This window comes from Scophthalmus maximus, chromosome 20, assembly GCF_022379125.1.
Source record: "Scophthalmus maximus strain ysfricsl-2021 chromosome 20, ASM2237912v1, whole genome shotgun sequence".
In the NCBI taxonomy this organism is placed as follows: Eukaryota; Metazoa; Chordata; class Actinopteri; order Pleuronectiformes; family Scophthalmidae; genus Scophthalmus; species Scophthalmus maximus.
Genome location: NC_061534.1, coordinates 13,870,959 through 13,885,020, shown reverse-complemented (window position 1 = coordinate 13,885,020; position 14,062 = coordinate 13,870,959). Strand labels below are relative to the sequence as shown.

At 42.4% G+C, this 14,062-nt stretch overlaps 1 protein-coding gene across 4 annotated transcripts in view; it reads left to right on the top strand.

The window, feature by feature from the left end:
• lamc3 (laminin, gamma 3) overlaps nt 1-14,062 on the top strand; it is a 95,741-nt gene that overhangs the window by 30,758 nt on the left and 50,921 nt on the right. For all 4 annotated transcript variants that reach the window (XM_035608548.2, XM_047329522.1, XM_047329521.1 and 1 more), the window contains exons 5-7: nt 7,739-7,927; nt 8,941-9,058; nt 13,514-13,612. In XM_035608548.2, the coding sequence (XP_035464441.1) occupies nt 7,739-7,927; nt 8,941-9,058; nt 13,514-13,612 (406 nt within the window). The remainder of the gene's footprint in view (nt 1-7,738; nt 7,928-8,940; nt 9,059-13,513; nt 13,613-14,062) is intronic.

Here is a 14,062-nt window from a genome sequence, read left to right as displayed (position 1 = left end):
GCGCATGCCGTGCGATTATACAGGCCGTTTATGATGACTGCCGTCACTGCTGATAGAAGCCGTCAATTTACGACAAATCTGGCAAAAATGTCAAGTGTCTCTTTCAAGCAAATACACTCATTCTTTTAGCTGGGAGGATAAAGTATAACCGGCGCATGACCTTTGGAGGCTTATAAAACCGTGAAAACGCAACAATAAGAAAATAATTAAGATAAAACCTGAACTTTGCAAAAATAAAAACAAAGTGATATACAATTTATAAACAACTTATCAGTGTGACGGCTGTGGATTATGAATTAAAGCGCGTTGTCCACGAATCAGAAGGTCGGTGGTCCGAGCCCAGGCTCCTCGGGCCCATATCGCTGTGTGTCCGTTTGAGTGTGTGTGTTGGAGAAGCTGTATTAGTGTGTATGAGAATGGGTGAATGTGACCAGCGGTGTAAATTTCTCTTTGTGTGCCTGTTAAGACCAGAGCAGCTCTAGATAATCGCAGTCCATTTACCACTTATTTTCTGTATTTGTGTCTTTTGCCTCTTGAACTCATCGACTATGGATCCTTTTAATCCGACTCTTCTGGCAGCGCATGCAGTAAATCACACTGTGAGGATGTGAAACTCACTCCTCATATATCGTCTTTCACAAAATCAACCTCACATTATCATATTATACCAGTTCAGTCATGAAAGTCCGACTGCAGTATGGGTTTATCGTGCTCTGTGCACCATGCGTTTGGATATTTACAGCTTTATGCAACTGATATGAATCAAACATCAAAATCCTCCGACGGTCTGTATGTCAAGACAGGATTAAATGGTCGTGTTATGCGAATGACAACCTACATGTTAAAGTAACCCCACTGATGTGACCTTTGATGGTGTCAGTATAATGTTTTCCGACCTGCCATATGCTATGACTCAGCGCCGACCTACTTTAAAGACACAGCATGGTTCCATCATATTATCTCACTAAATACCATCAGACGGCAACACTGTCAGATGATATACTTCCTTATAAACATGTCGCATGTACCGTTGATAACAACATATGCTTCTTTTTCCGTCCTTTCTTTTCCGTTTTTCACCCCCACATGATGAAAAATAAACAATGATTATTACATATCCGCGCCATTTAAAACAAACAAATAAAAAAAAACCTGTTGCGTGCCGATAGCAATTGTTGTAATTTATGGAGTGAATATCGTGCAGACTGGTTTAACTTTCAGACTAACAACGTCTTTCAGAAAGCAAAAAAAGTAGAGAAGCGGTGACAATCATATGTGATTATTGCCGCCATCTTTGCTTTTGCTGTTGTGTGAATAGTAGTAGCAGGTGGTAAATGGAAGCTTTAGGGGGCCCGTTACATGAGTTTACCTGAATGTCTCAGTGTCTGAGCGTTTTTATTTGGTAATTTCACTATCGGTCAAGGTTTGCTTGTCTTAACTTGATATTGGACTGCAGATTTTTTTTTTTTGTGCTTGCTGTTTGCTTTGTGGTCTTCAAATTGGTGTGGAGAAATATATGCAAAGGGTTGTGGTGCAAGAGTTTACTCTCTCTGTGTGTGTGTGTGTGTGTGTGTGTGTGTGTGTGTGTGTGTGTGTGTGTGTGTGTGTGTGTGTGTGTGTGTGTGTGTGTGTGTGTGTGTGTGTGTGTAATGGGGTGTCAATCTCCTCAAGATTCTCACCCTCGGAGACTGAAATCATTAACAGCCCGAGCAGGTTCCTGCAGGTCTTCATGATTTCCGTTGTTTGTTTGACGCCGTCATCGGCTTAGCCCGAGGCTTTTTCCAGTAGGTAGACGCTTTAAATCCCTTCTTGCCACAGATTTAAAGTTGAGGGCTGCGGTTGAAAGCAGGACACTGTGATCACTTTCTCAAATACCAATAGTGTGCATTATAATACTGTAGATAAATCCAATATTTACAATCTAAGCCTCCTAACAGTGGGAGATATAGAAATAGTATTTATGAACCTAAAATCTGTTAAATCTTATTCGCTTGGTGGACTATAAACTTATGATCCACTGAATTTTTTTAATCTTTCAACAGGCAAATGGCAAAAGATATTCCAGGCACTCGTAAGGGAACTGTCAATACATGACTTATTAAAGATGCAATGTGTAATAGTAGTTTCAACATAGTTTAAACTGATCAACTCAGATTTTCCTAATATGAAGAAATAACTATTTGGACATTCGTTGTGTTGTAGCGATATCCCCTGAAGGTGGCATGCTAACCAGCTAGAGCTGGCCGATCATACCCAGTCCACAAGTACAACGGTATTTTCTTGTGCCTTTCGTCTGAATGCAAACGACATATTATGCTGCTGAAAAACAGAGCTTTTGCAAACCTCCATCCAATTTTGCAAACCCAGTTTTCATTGTTGCTGTGAGTTTTCACCTTGTAGCATCATTGTTGTCAGTCTCCCCGAACTGATAATAACGACTCATGAACAACTCAAGGGTTAGGGTTGTATTATATTGACAGCTGTTTTTTTAGCTTTTATTCGGACAAAGGTTTTTTTTAATTTTTTTACAAAGTTTTGATAAATACACACTTACATGGTCAAGGCCAGATTGTCAACTTTGGAAAATACTTTACAATGCTCCACATAGACTGCTTTCTTCCTGTTTGATCATTTTCAGCTGATAGAGGCCTGTCCTCTCCAAACTCACTTGGGTCAGACAGATGTTATATCACACTGTTGAGACAAAGACAGCAACTCCTAACTGCTGCAGTAGCTGTTATGATTATGTAAACATATGAGTAAATGACCCCGATACTCCCACAGACCTGTCAAATGACAGGGACTGTATATTTAAGCATGCAATGCTGCCAATATGACCAAACAGTTGCCATCCCTTTTTCCTTTGGTTGTAATGAACACATATATTTTTCTACTCTTTAACATGGCATATCCCAGTTCTGCATATATCAATGCAGACTCATTTCTGTGGCGTGGGTGGACGGTAGATATCAAGGAACATAAATTATGAGAATTTTTATAAAATCCTAAAAATGTTGATGGACAACTGAGCCGATCTTGTTTGTAAATGCTGCTCTCTTTTCCCGAGGCCTCTTGTCAAAAGTCATATCTCAACCTGAATAGATGATTAATGTGTGAGGTAGACAGAGGTCTGATTTGTCTTTAACACTACTCTAAAGGTCGTACATACATACATACATTCAGCATAGTCCCTCATCGCTGCTGATGTTCTACTGTCTCCGCGAAGGCTGACATCTCATCCGTCCGGCAAATTCGATGCAAAAATGAGAAATTGTTGTGCCTGCAGGGGTTGTGTTCCCTTTTTGCAATGCGTTCTGCAACAGGACTGGGAAACTATTCATATCAAGGGCAAAAAGACAACAAGATGGTGGATTGCATCACCTCTAGCAGGTAGAGAGAGCAATGGCCGGTGTTACGCCGAGGTCTGCATGCTCCTCGTGAACACGTGCACAGCCAAAGCAGAAACTACCCATGCTATGCCTGAGTTTTTGCCTGCCAAGGACAGTGAAAACTTTATGGATTTTCCGTTGGTCGACCGGCGCACTGATGCGGCAAGATTTCTCCCCTCGTGCTCCCAATGGCCCGTCCGACTATGACAGACAAGTCTGTTGCCAAGGTTTGAGAGATAGAGAGACAGAGAGGCACCAAGGCAGATGATACCACAATACAGTTTGAGATCAACCGTTATATAATTCAACAGTGCATCTATGATTTCATTTGTCTTTATTCATTTATCTTTGATTCTCATAATTTTGCGTAGCTATGCTCTGCTATGGTCATTTATTCTGAATTTTTTTTTTTTAAATGACTAGAGATGAAAAAGAAAGAAAGAAGAACGTGGCTTTAATTGTGCCCAGGCTAATCTCTGTGGCCCTGTTCCGTCTCGTGTGATCCCATCCCAAGTGGACAGCTTTAAGTACTGGCATGAACGCACCCAAGACTCATTGAAGATGCATCTGAGGGCCGCTCACTCAGGCCGCAATCGGAGGTTGTCTGGGACGCATATGGCCAAATGATTACAGCTTTGTGAATGCTAATGCGTCAGCGTCGTCCCACCTGCTGCAGTTTCATAATGGCCTGAAAATATTTCTACACTTCTCGGTGTTTCCCACATTGATTTATTTGTGCCGGCCTGCTACAATATCAACATTGAACGCCGCGTATTGATTTTCAATTTTTTTCTTATTTCATTGTAGAGCTGTGCACAGTGCATTGATTTGCCCAGTCCCTTATTGCTACTCTTTCCCCCTCTCGCTCTCCCTTTCTCACACACAAACACATTGACAGTAGATCTGTCTGTTATAGTCACACTGGCTAAAAACAACACATTTGTTCCTTGTAAACAGCGATGATGTATGTGTTTATTTAGATACAGAGCGAGCAAGTTGGATTGGGGAGTGATGCATTTCCCACGCCAGCTGTGCACTGACGTAATCGAAGCTGTCTGCGGTGGGATCACCTGAGATGCATGTTGCTACCAAGAATGAACACGGTCGGTTTGACAAAAGGCCTAAATGGGCATGATAATCAAATGAAATGTCCTTGGAAGCCCTCAGCTGGATTGTGCCACTGCAGGAAGTTTTTTCTGTAGCTAAGAAAAGTTGGTCAGACTATGTAGTGAAGGTTGATTTTAGATATTTCCAGATGGGCCCTGACCTTGATCTTGTCTCTTGACCTATTGTACTGACAGCTGTTACCAAATAAACAGCTGTTACCAAATAAAACCACATGTGCGACACAGGATCATAAATCTGACCGTTCGTACCAGACTTCTGTGACAGGTTGCCATCTTTAACACTAACCCTGTTAATAACATTAATAACATTTTGGTTTGTCAAATACTTTAGGTTCTGCGGCATCATCATTTTGACAGGAGGAAGTGCCACCTTCAATTAAATTTTATTTGTATAGCACCGAAATCGCGACATGCATTATTGCAAGGCACTTTACATAGTAAGGTCGACGCCTCACAATATTACAGAGAAATTCCCACATTGAGCAAGCACTTGGCGACAGTGGAGAGAAAAAAATATTCTTTGCTGTACTGCGCGCAGGGTCATAGGGATGTGGTTGAAGCAGAGGACATGCTACTACCCCAAACTGTACCTGAGAAAAATAGAATTTATGGTTGTGAAGACTTCAATGTACACTTCGTTCTAAAGTATTGCTAATTAATCCTTTCTTTTCTTCAATGCTCTTTGATAAATGTGCAACATACTTTAAATTATATATTTTCGGTGTGGACTACATCAGATATAATAAGTAATTCCGTATTCTCCATTCCTTCAGAAAACCGTCATTGTTTCATTCTGTGTATTTAGAGCTAGAAACCGTCGACTACACCTTTGTGGTCCCAGGTTAACAGTTGGAACAGCTGATTTAACAGTTGGTGATGGGTGGTGGGTTGTGAGAGGGTATCGGCTTATCTAATCAGATTTTTTCTGCTCCAAACTATCAGTACTGTATCGCCCTTTAAAAATCCACAGTCGCTCGACCTCGAACGCTGAGTGTGAAGCTTATGTCTGCCTCCTCACTCGCGCTGAGCCTCCACAGTGGCGACCACGCACATGCTGTGTGGTCCCCAGGACAGGATTGACGGAAGCGGCATGTGGAAGACGCGGTGGTGTGTGGGCAGACCTATGAATGTGGTCAAGATGGATAAACGCGGGGCTCTGCAAAGCTGTGCAGTGGTTTCTATCTTAAACCTGTCAAGTGATTTGCCCTGTGTCACTTCGTATGTGCGCCCTCTTTGTGTGTACCCCCTTTAAAGGATTCTGCCACCTGGCAAAAACATTAAAAACTGATGCGTTCGTTACAAATTCACATACAGCTACATGTTTAAAATGCATTTAAAGAATATTTGTGTTTTTAGTGGAGACAAATCAAATCAACTGAACGAAAACAAAAAGTTAATGGGATCAGAAACGTAATTTACAGCTTGCCATAAATCTCATTTTAGCATGATGAACCATAATATAGAGATATATATTTTTAAATCCTCACTGATCTAACTTATTGGTAGACCTGAAGTTTCATGAGAATGGCCTTGGACTATCACCCCCCCCCCAGAATAACAGTAAAACATAATGGATCACACCACATTTTGAGAGATGTCAACATGATCACTGAAGGAAATCCAGCAGGGGCTCGGGTGGCTGTTGACAGTTTTTCTACCTGGGTAACAGCCAGCCAGACCAGCAGTGGCAGCACAACTAGCAGGTATTATAAAGACACAAGGGGACGGGCGGAGCTGAAGAGTAGAGTTGGCCGCTCGCATTTGTGCACTAGTTGCCTGCCAGTGCCAATCAGAACGGAGTCGTGCTGGAGCGCCTTTCTACGTGAGGTGTCAGATTTTATTTTTTTTTCAGATTCTGTTGCCCCATGGGCAGAGGGATTGCAGATGTGATTACAAGGGACTCGGCATTCGTCAAATGATGCATGTTGTGTTCAAAAGACTACGCCTGGCGGTGCAGAGGCTGGTCCCAGCAGTATCTCAGTTTATTCATCAGACCCGCAATTCCAGGATCACTATCTTTGTTATCGACAACGGGACGGATAACCATGTATAATGTGAAAGGAGTCGCTTGTAGTGAAAAACTCACGGAACTCAATTTCTCCCCAGCTCTATTGAGCTGTTTAGCAGTTCACTCTTATTTATCATCAGTGGAAAAGACAATTTCCTTGGAAAACACATTTTTAAATGTTACTTTACTCAACAGCAAAAATATGTTGTTACATAATTTGTTGCATTGCTTTCTTCACTCACACCTAAAGGTGAAATGAAACACGAGCCATGTCATGTACATGTCATCATCCTTATTCAGCACATGTACAAACAGAAAATGAGACATTGGGATTTAATAACGAACCAGCCTATGGTTTTGAATGACCGTATTTACTATAATCCATAGCCGGAGAAACATAGTACAGCATTTAGCTGCTAAAGAGACAAGATATTTCCACCAGGAGTTGGTAGAGACCAAAGTGGAGCTAATCGAGAGGGAGTGTTCGATTGACATTCACTAGCGAACCAAAGACATCTGGTGGATTTGTAAATAGTCAATTGACCGCTACCAAGTTAGCCATAAAGGGAGTCTAATCACAAGGTATGCATGCTTTTTTTCTAAGACTAATACTACCCTTATTGACTAATTAGAATTTAATTTGAGCAGAATTACTTGAGTTTTCAAGCAACTCCTTCTCATTTTTCAAATGAGGTGAACCCGCTTGGACTTCTTATCAACGGGGAGGAATAATCATATGAACTCATATCCAGCACAACAGACAGCTTGATTCATAATAAAATGGGCAATTTCACCTCAACCCCCCCCCCCCCCCCCCCCCCCCCCCCTCAGGGTAACTGGTGAACTAAGGAGGGATTCGATGTGAGGGGCTTGAGAGCTGTGATGGTGTGTTATCAGCTGAGTAATTTGCTCTTGTATAAACATGAATTACTGTTATCTAAGTGCCCCCTGACAGCAGATTGGCTCCTCATTAGGCCCGTGTGAAATGAGATTAGCAGCGAGCCTCTAAATTATGATCCAATCCCAGAACGCATAATCTCTCTCACATATCCTCTCCCGCGGTCTCTCCCCTTTGTCTATTTCTGTCGTTCTCTTTCTTCACCTCGTTGCCTCTTCTGCCGACTTCTCCCCCTGTGGCTGCCCTTTCCTCGATCTCCACGTCTCCCCTCGCTTGACCTCTCCCTCTCCCGCGCTTCCTCTCCCGCCACACGCAGAGTGCAACTGTAGTGGGAGATCAGACGAGTGCGTGTTTGACGTGGAGCAGTACCGCAGCACTGGCAGTGGGGGGCGCTGTGTGAGCTGCAGAGACGACACCGATGGGCCCCATTGTGAGCGCTGCAGAGAGAACCACCACAGAGAGTCTTCTCAGGAGCCCTGCCTGCCCTGCAACTGCAACATCAATGGTAAACTGCAGATACAAAAGCCCCTTAATTGTTTTGATTATAATGAGAGAACTCTAATTATAATCCATGCCAACACCATTACTCACTACTTTTCCCCCCTGGTAAAAGCACATTTAATTATGTTTAAATTTGAATGCTGTATTGGCACAGTAAGGCACCATAAGCAAGATTTAGCGACAGATAAAAAGGACTGAAATGATTAATAGTTGCTAATTTGATAACCAAATGTTTCTAAATCTTTAATCACATTGCTTTAATATTTAGTCTAACTCAACTGCCAAGCCTTGCCAAAGAGTAGAATCTTTTCTAATTCATAATTTATACAATCTTGTTCCTCTCATGTCTTGCACATCTCATCAGATTTATCGCCTTCGCTTCCCAAATGATCATTAAGGAAATACACGTCTCTTCTCGGGCCCCCGCCGTTGTAAATTGATCCAGTCGAGTCCCCGAACGTGATCAGTGAAAAGACTCTGTGCTCATTAAACACAGTCTAATTTTAGGTGGAGCGACATTAAATGTTTGGCCTCCTAATTGCACCGTCCCCCGGGTGAAGAGCGAGAACCAGAGGGAGAAATGAACAAATACATTAGCCATCTCTCCCTCTGCGTTTCCTACACAGTGTAAGGTGCTTGCACAGAGCTGTTGGAGTCCATTATATTGATCAAAGGTTAAAGCAGACTCCATCAGGTTTCCCTTTTCTCCCGCGTTCACAATGCCCCAATGGAGCTTTTTTTTCTCCATTAACTAAAGCTTCAGTGTGGCAGCTACTTTGTGGTTGCAAGGTTGTATTCAGATCTTCAACGCTCATCTCTGGGTTTTTGAATATGAATCCAATAACAGGTGCTAAGTAATCCCCGCCGTGAATAATTATGAATTAATATATTGATCCATTTCATTGAGGTTTTACATTTTTCTTGAAAACGGTCCTCTTATTACTCCTTTGCACCTTTTCCATTCACTTTTTTCCTTTTTTTCCCCCCCCTGCACTATCCGTCTGCTGTCCCTTTCAGGGTCAGTGAGTCTGCAGTGTGATGCAGAAGGACGGTGTGCGTGTCGAGTTGGCGTGACGGGGGAGAAGTGTGACACGTGTCGGGCCGGGTTTCACTCGCTCGGGCCTGGTGGCTGCAGGTGAGCAACGCACACAGTCGCACAGCATCAGGGACGCGCAGGCATATTGACATTCATGAAATGAAAAGGAACTGACAATGTCGCAAAGAGCTAAGCTTTTAAAAAGAGGGAATGGGTTAACAGAAACACCAAGAAAAAGGACCTAACTATACTGTAGATCGGCTTATCAGGCAGACTTTGTTCAATAAATCTTCCCTGTTTTGCAGTAACCATCAAACTTCCCTAAGCCTGAATTTATCAAACTACAAGGCAGCTGTAAACAAGAGGATTCTCATTTGTCTATGTGACACCTCTGTGAATCAGCGACCTTCTTATCATGGAGTATCAGGATGTGCCAAATGCAGTGTCAAACCGCTAACAAGTATTCTTACTGCCCAGAGCGCTGCAGTTTTCCACATTGAAAAATGAACTGGGGGTAAATTAACATTTCAGTTCCATCAAGATTTTAGCCAACATTTCAATCTAACTCAAACATGTGCGGTATTTTATTCATTCATTGATTTAATCCATAAAACTCTAATAAGTCATCCTAATACTAGCTGAGTTGTTTAGTCAATATCATCTCCTCACTGCAATTAGCGTCCATTTCATCCTATCTGACAAGGTAGTTTGACAGTGGTGATGTTCACTCAAACAGATCAATCACCATGGCTCCACATTTTTACATACATTTATCTGTCTGCATTTCATGAAGCAAACTATAATTATTTCTTGGATTAATTTGAACCTGCACTCTTTGCATTTCATTTAATGCAGTTGACAAGAATGAGAATATGTTAATTCTTAGGCAATATAATATTTACGATAAAGTTAAATACAACTTTCCCATCATGCATCAAGTATGTAAAGTGTAGTGCTAAGGCCACAGATAATTCACATCAGACTCTGCAGTTCCCCTCGACTAGACTGAGCTTTTCAGCGTCTTTCATCCGATTGTGCTGTTTTCATAGCCCCCAGCTTTATTGTTTTGTTTCTGTCTCGCTGCTCTCATTACCCCCTGCGGGTATCAAGCAGGCCAATGAAATTAGCCACTAGCAGGTGAACATTGAGGAGTATTTATCAAATAAAGAGCCAGATACTTGCCTCTGGAGTTTTCTGAAAACAAAACAGAGCTAAAAGGAAAGTTAATATATGACATGGAATGAATGATAATGTTGTACATATATCCTTGACTAGAAAAGGCAACTTCATAAGGTGATGTGCTTTTCTCCGACCCCCTAAATGGCCAAAAAAACATGTTGCAGTTTTCAGAAGTAATATACACAGTCCAGCGTTCAAAACATATGGCATGTGGCAAGCTTGATGGTGAGCCATCTTTTGTTTGGACGTCTTTTCGTGTAGTGATTTCCATATGCCCGTGTTTAAAGGTTTGCCACATTATGGCAATACCAGCCTATTGAATGATTCAATAAATCAGAACACCACTCTTAAATACTCTAAAGCAAAGACCGGCCTGCTGCCGTCCGATATGAAATAAAACCACAACTCCCAACTTTTGCCGTAAATTCTCAATACTGCACATGATCAGTGTTTTTAGGTTGGTCACCCAGACATCCTGACCAACAGGCGAGGATGATCTGGTGAAGATCCGTTAGAGCCAAGCCAGAAACTATGCGGGCGTCCTCCATCTGTTGCCATGGTTACTGGATCCAGCCTTCGCTGGAAACTTCGGATGATGATTGAATGCTTAATGCATAATATGTGAGATTGGTTTCATCTAGTTTTGTATAGCGCACTTGTTCCCCATGTTAATATTAGTTCTCTGACCAAGACCCCCCATTATCTGTTTTTACTATAATTTGGACTGTTGATAATTCAACTTCTTAACCCTTTTACTTAATTAATGAGTGATTTGTTTTGTGTGTTTGACGACTAGAAAACCACAGGAAAGGTGACTCAAATGGACAATTCAAAAAACAGGCACAACAGGCAATCAAATCTAGCAAGACGTTGGCAGAGGTGAGGTCAGAGTAAGCATAACAAAAGTCAAAAGGCAGAAACACATTAGGAGAAATAAACAGTGAAAACCACACAAATGGGAGGAAAATAAGGAAATCATGACCTAAGCAGCAGAGCGGGGCGAGACTGTGTTGTCAATGAATGCCTCTCTTTATTCAGAGAAGTAAAGTTTGGTGTTTTCCTTGCACAGAAAAACTAATCACCGATGTCACAGTGGTCAGATTGGTGGCTGATTGTAATTGTTCTCCAGAAAAGTGTAGAAACACTGAGCGGGAACAACACAGTACATCTATTGAAATATTGTTTTGCTGTATTTGTAATTAGCTCTGATTTTGATCGTTTCATTATGCTAAGCTCAGTGGGTGAAACTCATTGTAAGATAAGCAAAGCTGCTTTCATCCCTAGGATGTGGGAGTGCTTTAAATGCACACACACACTCACACACACTCAGTCTGGGTGTTTTTCGTCTATGGTTGCAGCATGCCTATGCAGTGACCTGCTGCATACATTTTGAGGATGAAAAGCAAATTCCAACTTTCTCTGACCTGAGAGCTCTTCTGCTAAGTATGTGTGCATGTGAGGCTGCATATTGTAGTGTGTGTGTGTGTGTGTGTGTGTGTGTGTGTGTGTGAGTGTGAGAGAGAGTTTGTGCATGTGTGTGTGTGTGTGTGTGTGTGTGTGTGTGTGTGTGTGTGTGTGTGTGTGTGTGTGAGCATGTGTGTGTGTGTGAGCATGTGTGTGTGTGTGTGTGTGTGTGTGTGTGTGTGTGAGCATGTGTGTGTGTGTGAGCATGTGTGTGTGTGTGTGCGTGCGTGTGTGTGAGCGTGTGCGTGCGCGTGTGTGTGCGAGAGAGAGAAAGAGAGGTATGATGCAACATTTGTATTCATATACCATCCCAGCTCTCCCTGACCCCCTGTACCCGCCGAGGGAATGCTAAGTTGCGATGGTGCTGAATCGCATATCAATGACTGTTTGGTGTTAATATTATTGCTACCACTACCTAACTGAGGATACTGTGACAACAGGTAGTGCGCTGACTGTCAAACAGACAAACACACGTTCAGTTTTTTGGGCTTTTAAAAACAACGCAGGTGAGCGGTTTTGATCTTCATTCTTGCGACATTAAAGCTGCTCTAATAAATATTTATACACAACCCTAATGACTACATGCAATGTGAAAGGGGTCACTCATAGAGACAAACCCACACACAATTACCAGACTCTCAGTTCACCGGAGCTTTTTAGCATCTCTGCTGCTTTTTTTTTTTGAATTTACAGCCCCCTTAGGTTCACTCTCACCGCTGTTGTTTACAGCCGCACCACTGACCCTTTTTTCACCTCTAAAAAAACTTTTGTACACTTCCTGTCCAGCACCAAACACACAAACAATGCTGGTGAAACATTTAGCGGCTATGGAAGTTCAAGATTAAGAGCCAGTTATGTTTCTCAGGAGCTGGTGGCGAACAACCCAGAGCTAAAATTAGAGTAAAAAAAACACATCCATATCTAATGGATGTGTAGGGAAATGTTGGCTTAGGTGTTTGCCACATCAGCTTAAGGGGTGAGAACATGTCGGTATTGTGTTTTACACTTCATTGCCACTGTCCACACGCTGTGGCCAAAAACATCAATAATGCCGGTTTAAAGTTTTGCTGTAGATGCAGGCAGCTTTATTGAAAATCATTACAGAATGTCAACTTACTTTTAGCCCTCGAAACTCATTCATTGTTGGCGATAACACATTTATAAATCCAAGTGTGCAATGGTCTAATTCTTTTGATTTTAACCTTAGTTTACTTGTAATTATTGTCACGGCAGTGCTTAAAATACACACACGTAAGCCCGCACACACACACACACACACACACACACACGCACGCACGCACGCACGCGCGCACACCTTTCCCTCATTCATGCACCAAACTCAGGCTGTTGAGTTGAGGTGTGAATTACTCAGACCACTGGAGCAGAAACGAGCAGAGGCAGCTTGCCTTGGGATAATTGAATTATTTGTGTGGCACCTCATTAAAAATAGATCCCGTGTTACATTTTCAAACAAAAGTAATCAATCAGGGACGGTGATCAAACATGTCTTGACATGATCCGAGACACTGCTGACCCGCACTACCTCCTCACTTGCTTTTATCAAGGTTGTTTTCACAGCCTTTACATTTTGTATGATGGATTGTGTGCCATCAGGCATCTCAGCGATCCGCTACAAGAACACTTGTTACACTTTTTTGAATGAGTGCAGGGATGACGGGGGAAAAAAGCCAAAAACCATTGACACGGTCAGCTAGTCATTAGGGCCCCGGACAAGTATCCATGTTGTCGAAGCGTCCATGAGCGAGACACCTCACAGGTTACAGATCTGCCCTGCTCTCCAGTGTTCTGGGTCTCTCTCGGTCAAAAGCACACTTCCTCTCACGTACACATGACTGTGAAGTGTAGTGGATATAAATCTGTCGTCTTCACCTCACCTTTGTGTCTGTATAGGCCGTGTGAGTGTAACCCCAGTGGGACTGTGGACCTCTGCTCTCCTCTGGACGGACGTTGCCACTGCAAGCCAAACGTGGAGGGACAGAGCTGTGACAGGTGGGTTACAAGCTTGTCGCTCTGGTCACGTACTGCATGCACATACGTGACATGTGGTTACCTAGGCAACTGTGAAATCCCTGCCCTAAAGGGCATGATAAATGATTGGTTGTGTTCACAACATTGGGTTTTTGATAATACCTGATGTTTTGATTTCTAGAATAAAATGATTTGCATTGTCCCTCCTAAATACAGTAGTGATGTAAAATGTGTTCATTTGTTACAAATTATGTATTAAGCATATTGCAGCAAATGGGTCAGGTGCGTCTTACAGGTGCAGCACCACACTAAAAGAAAAGCTTTGGAAAAATTAGCTTTTGAGGCTATCTCTCATTTTGGACAGTAAATATAACTGTTACAATACTTACAGTAACCAAGTCTCCGCTTCTCCCCGTGTGCTTCTCTCTTGTTCCTCTGGGACGCCGGATAAACTCACTGGGACATTAGTAA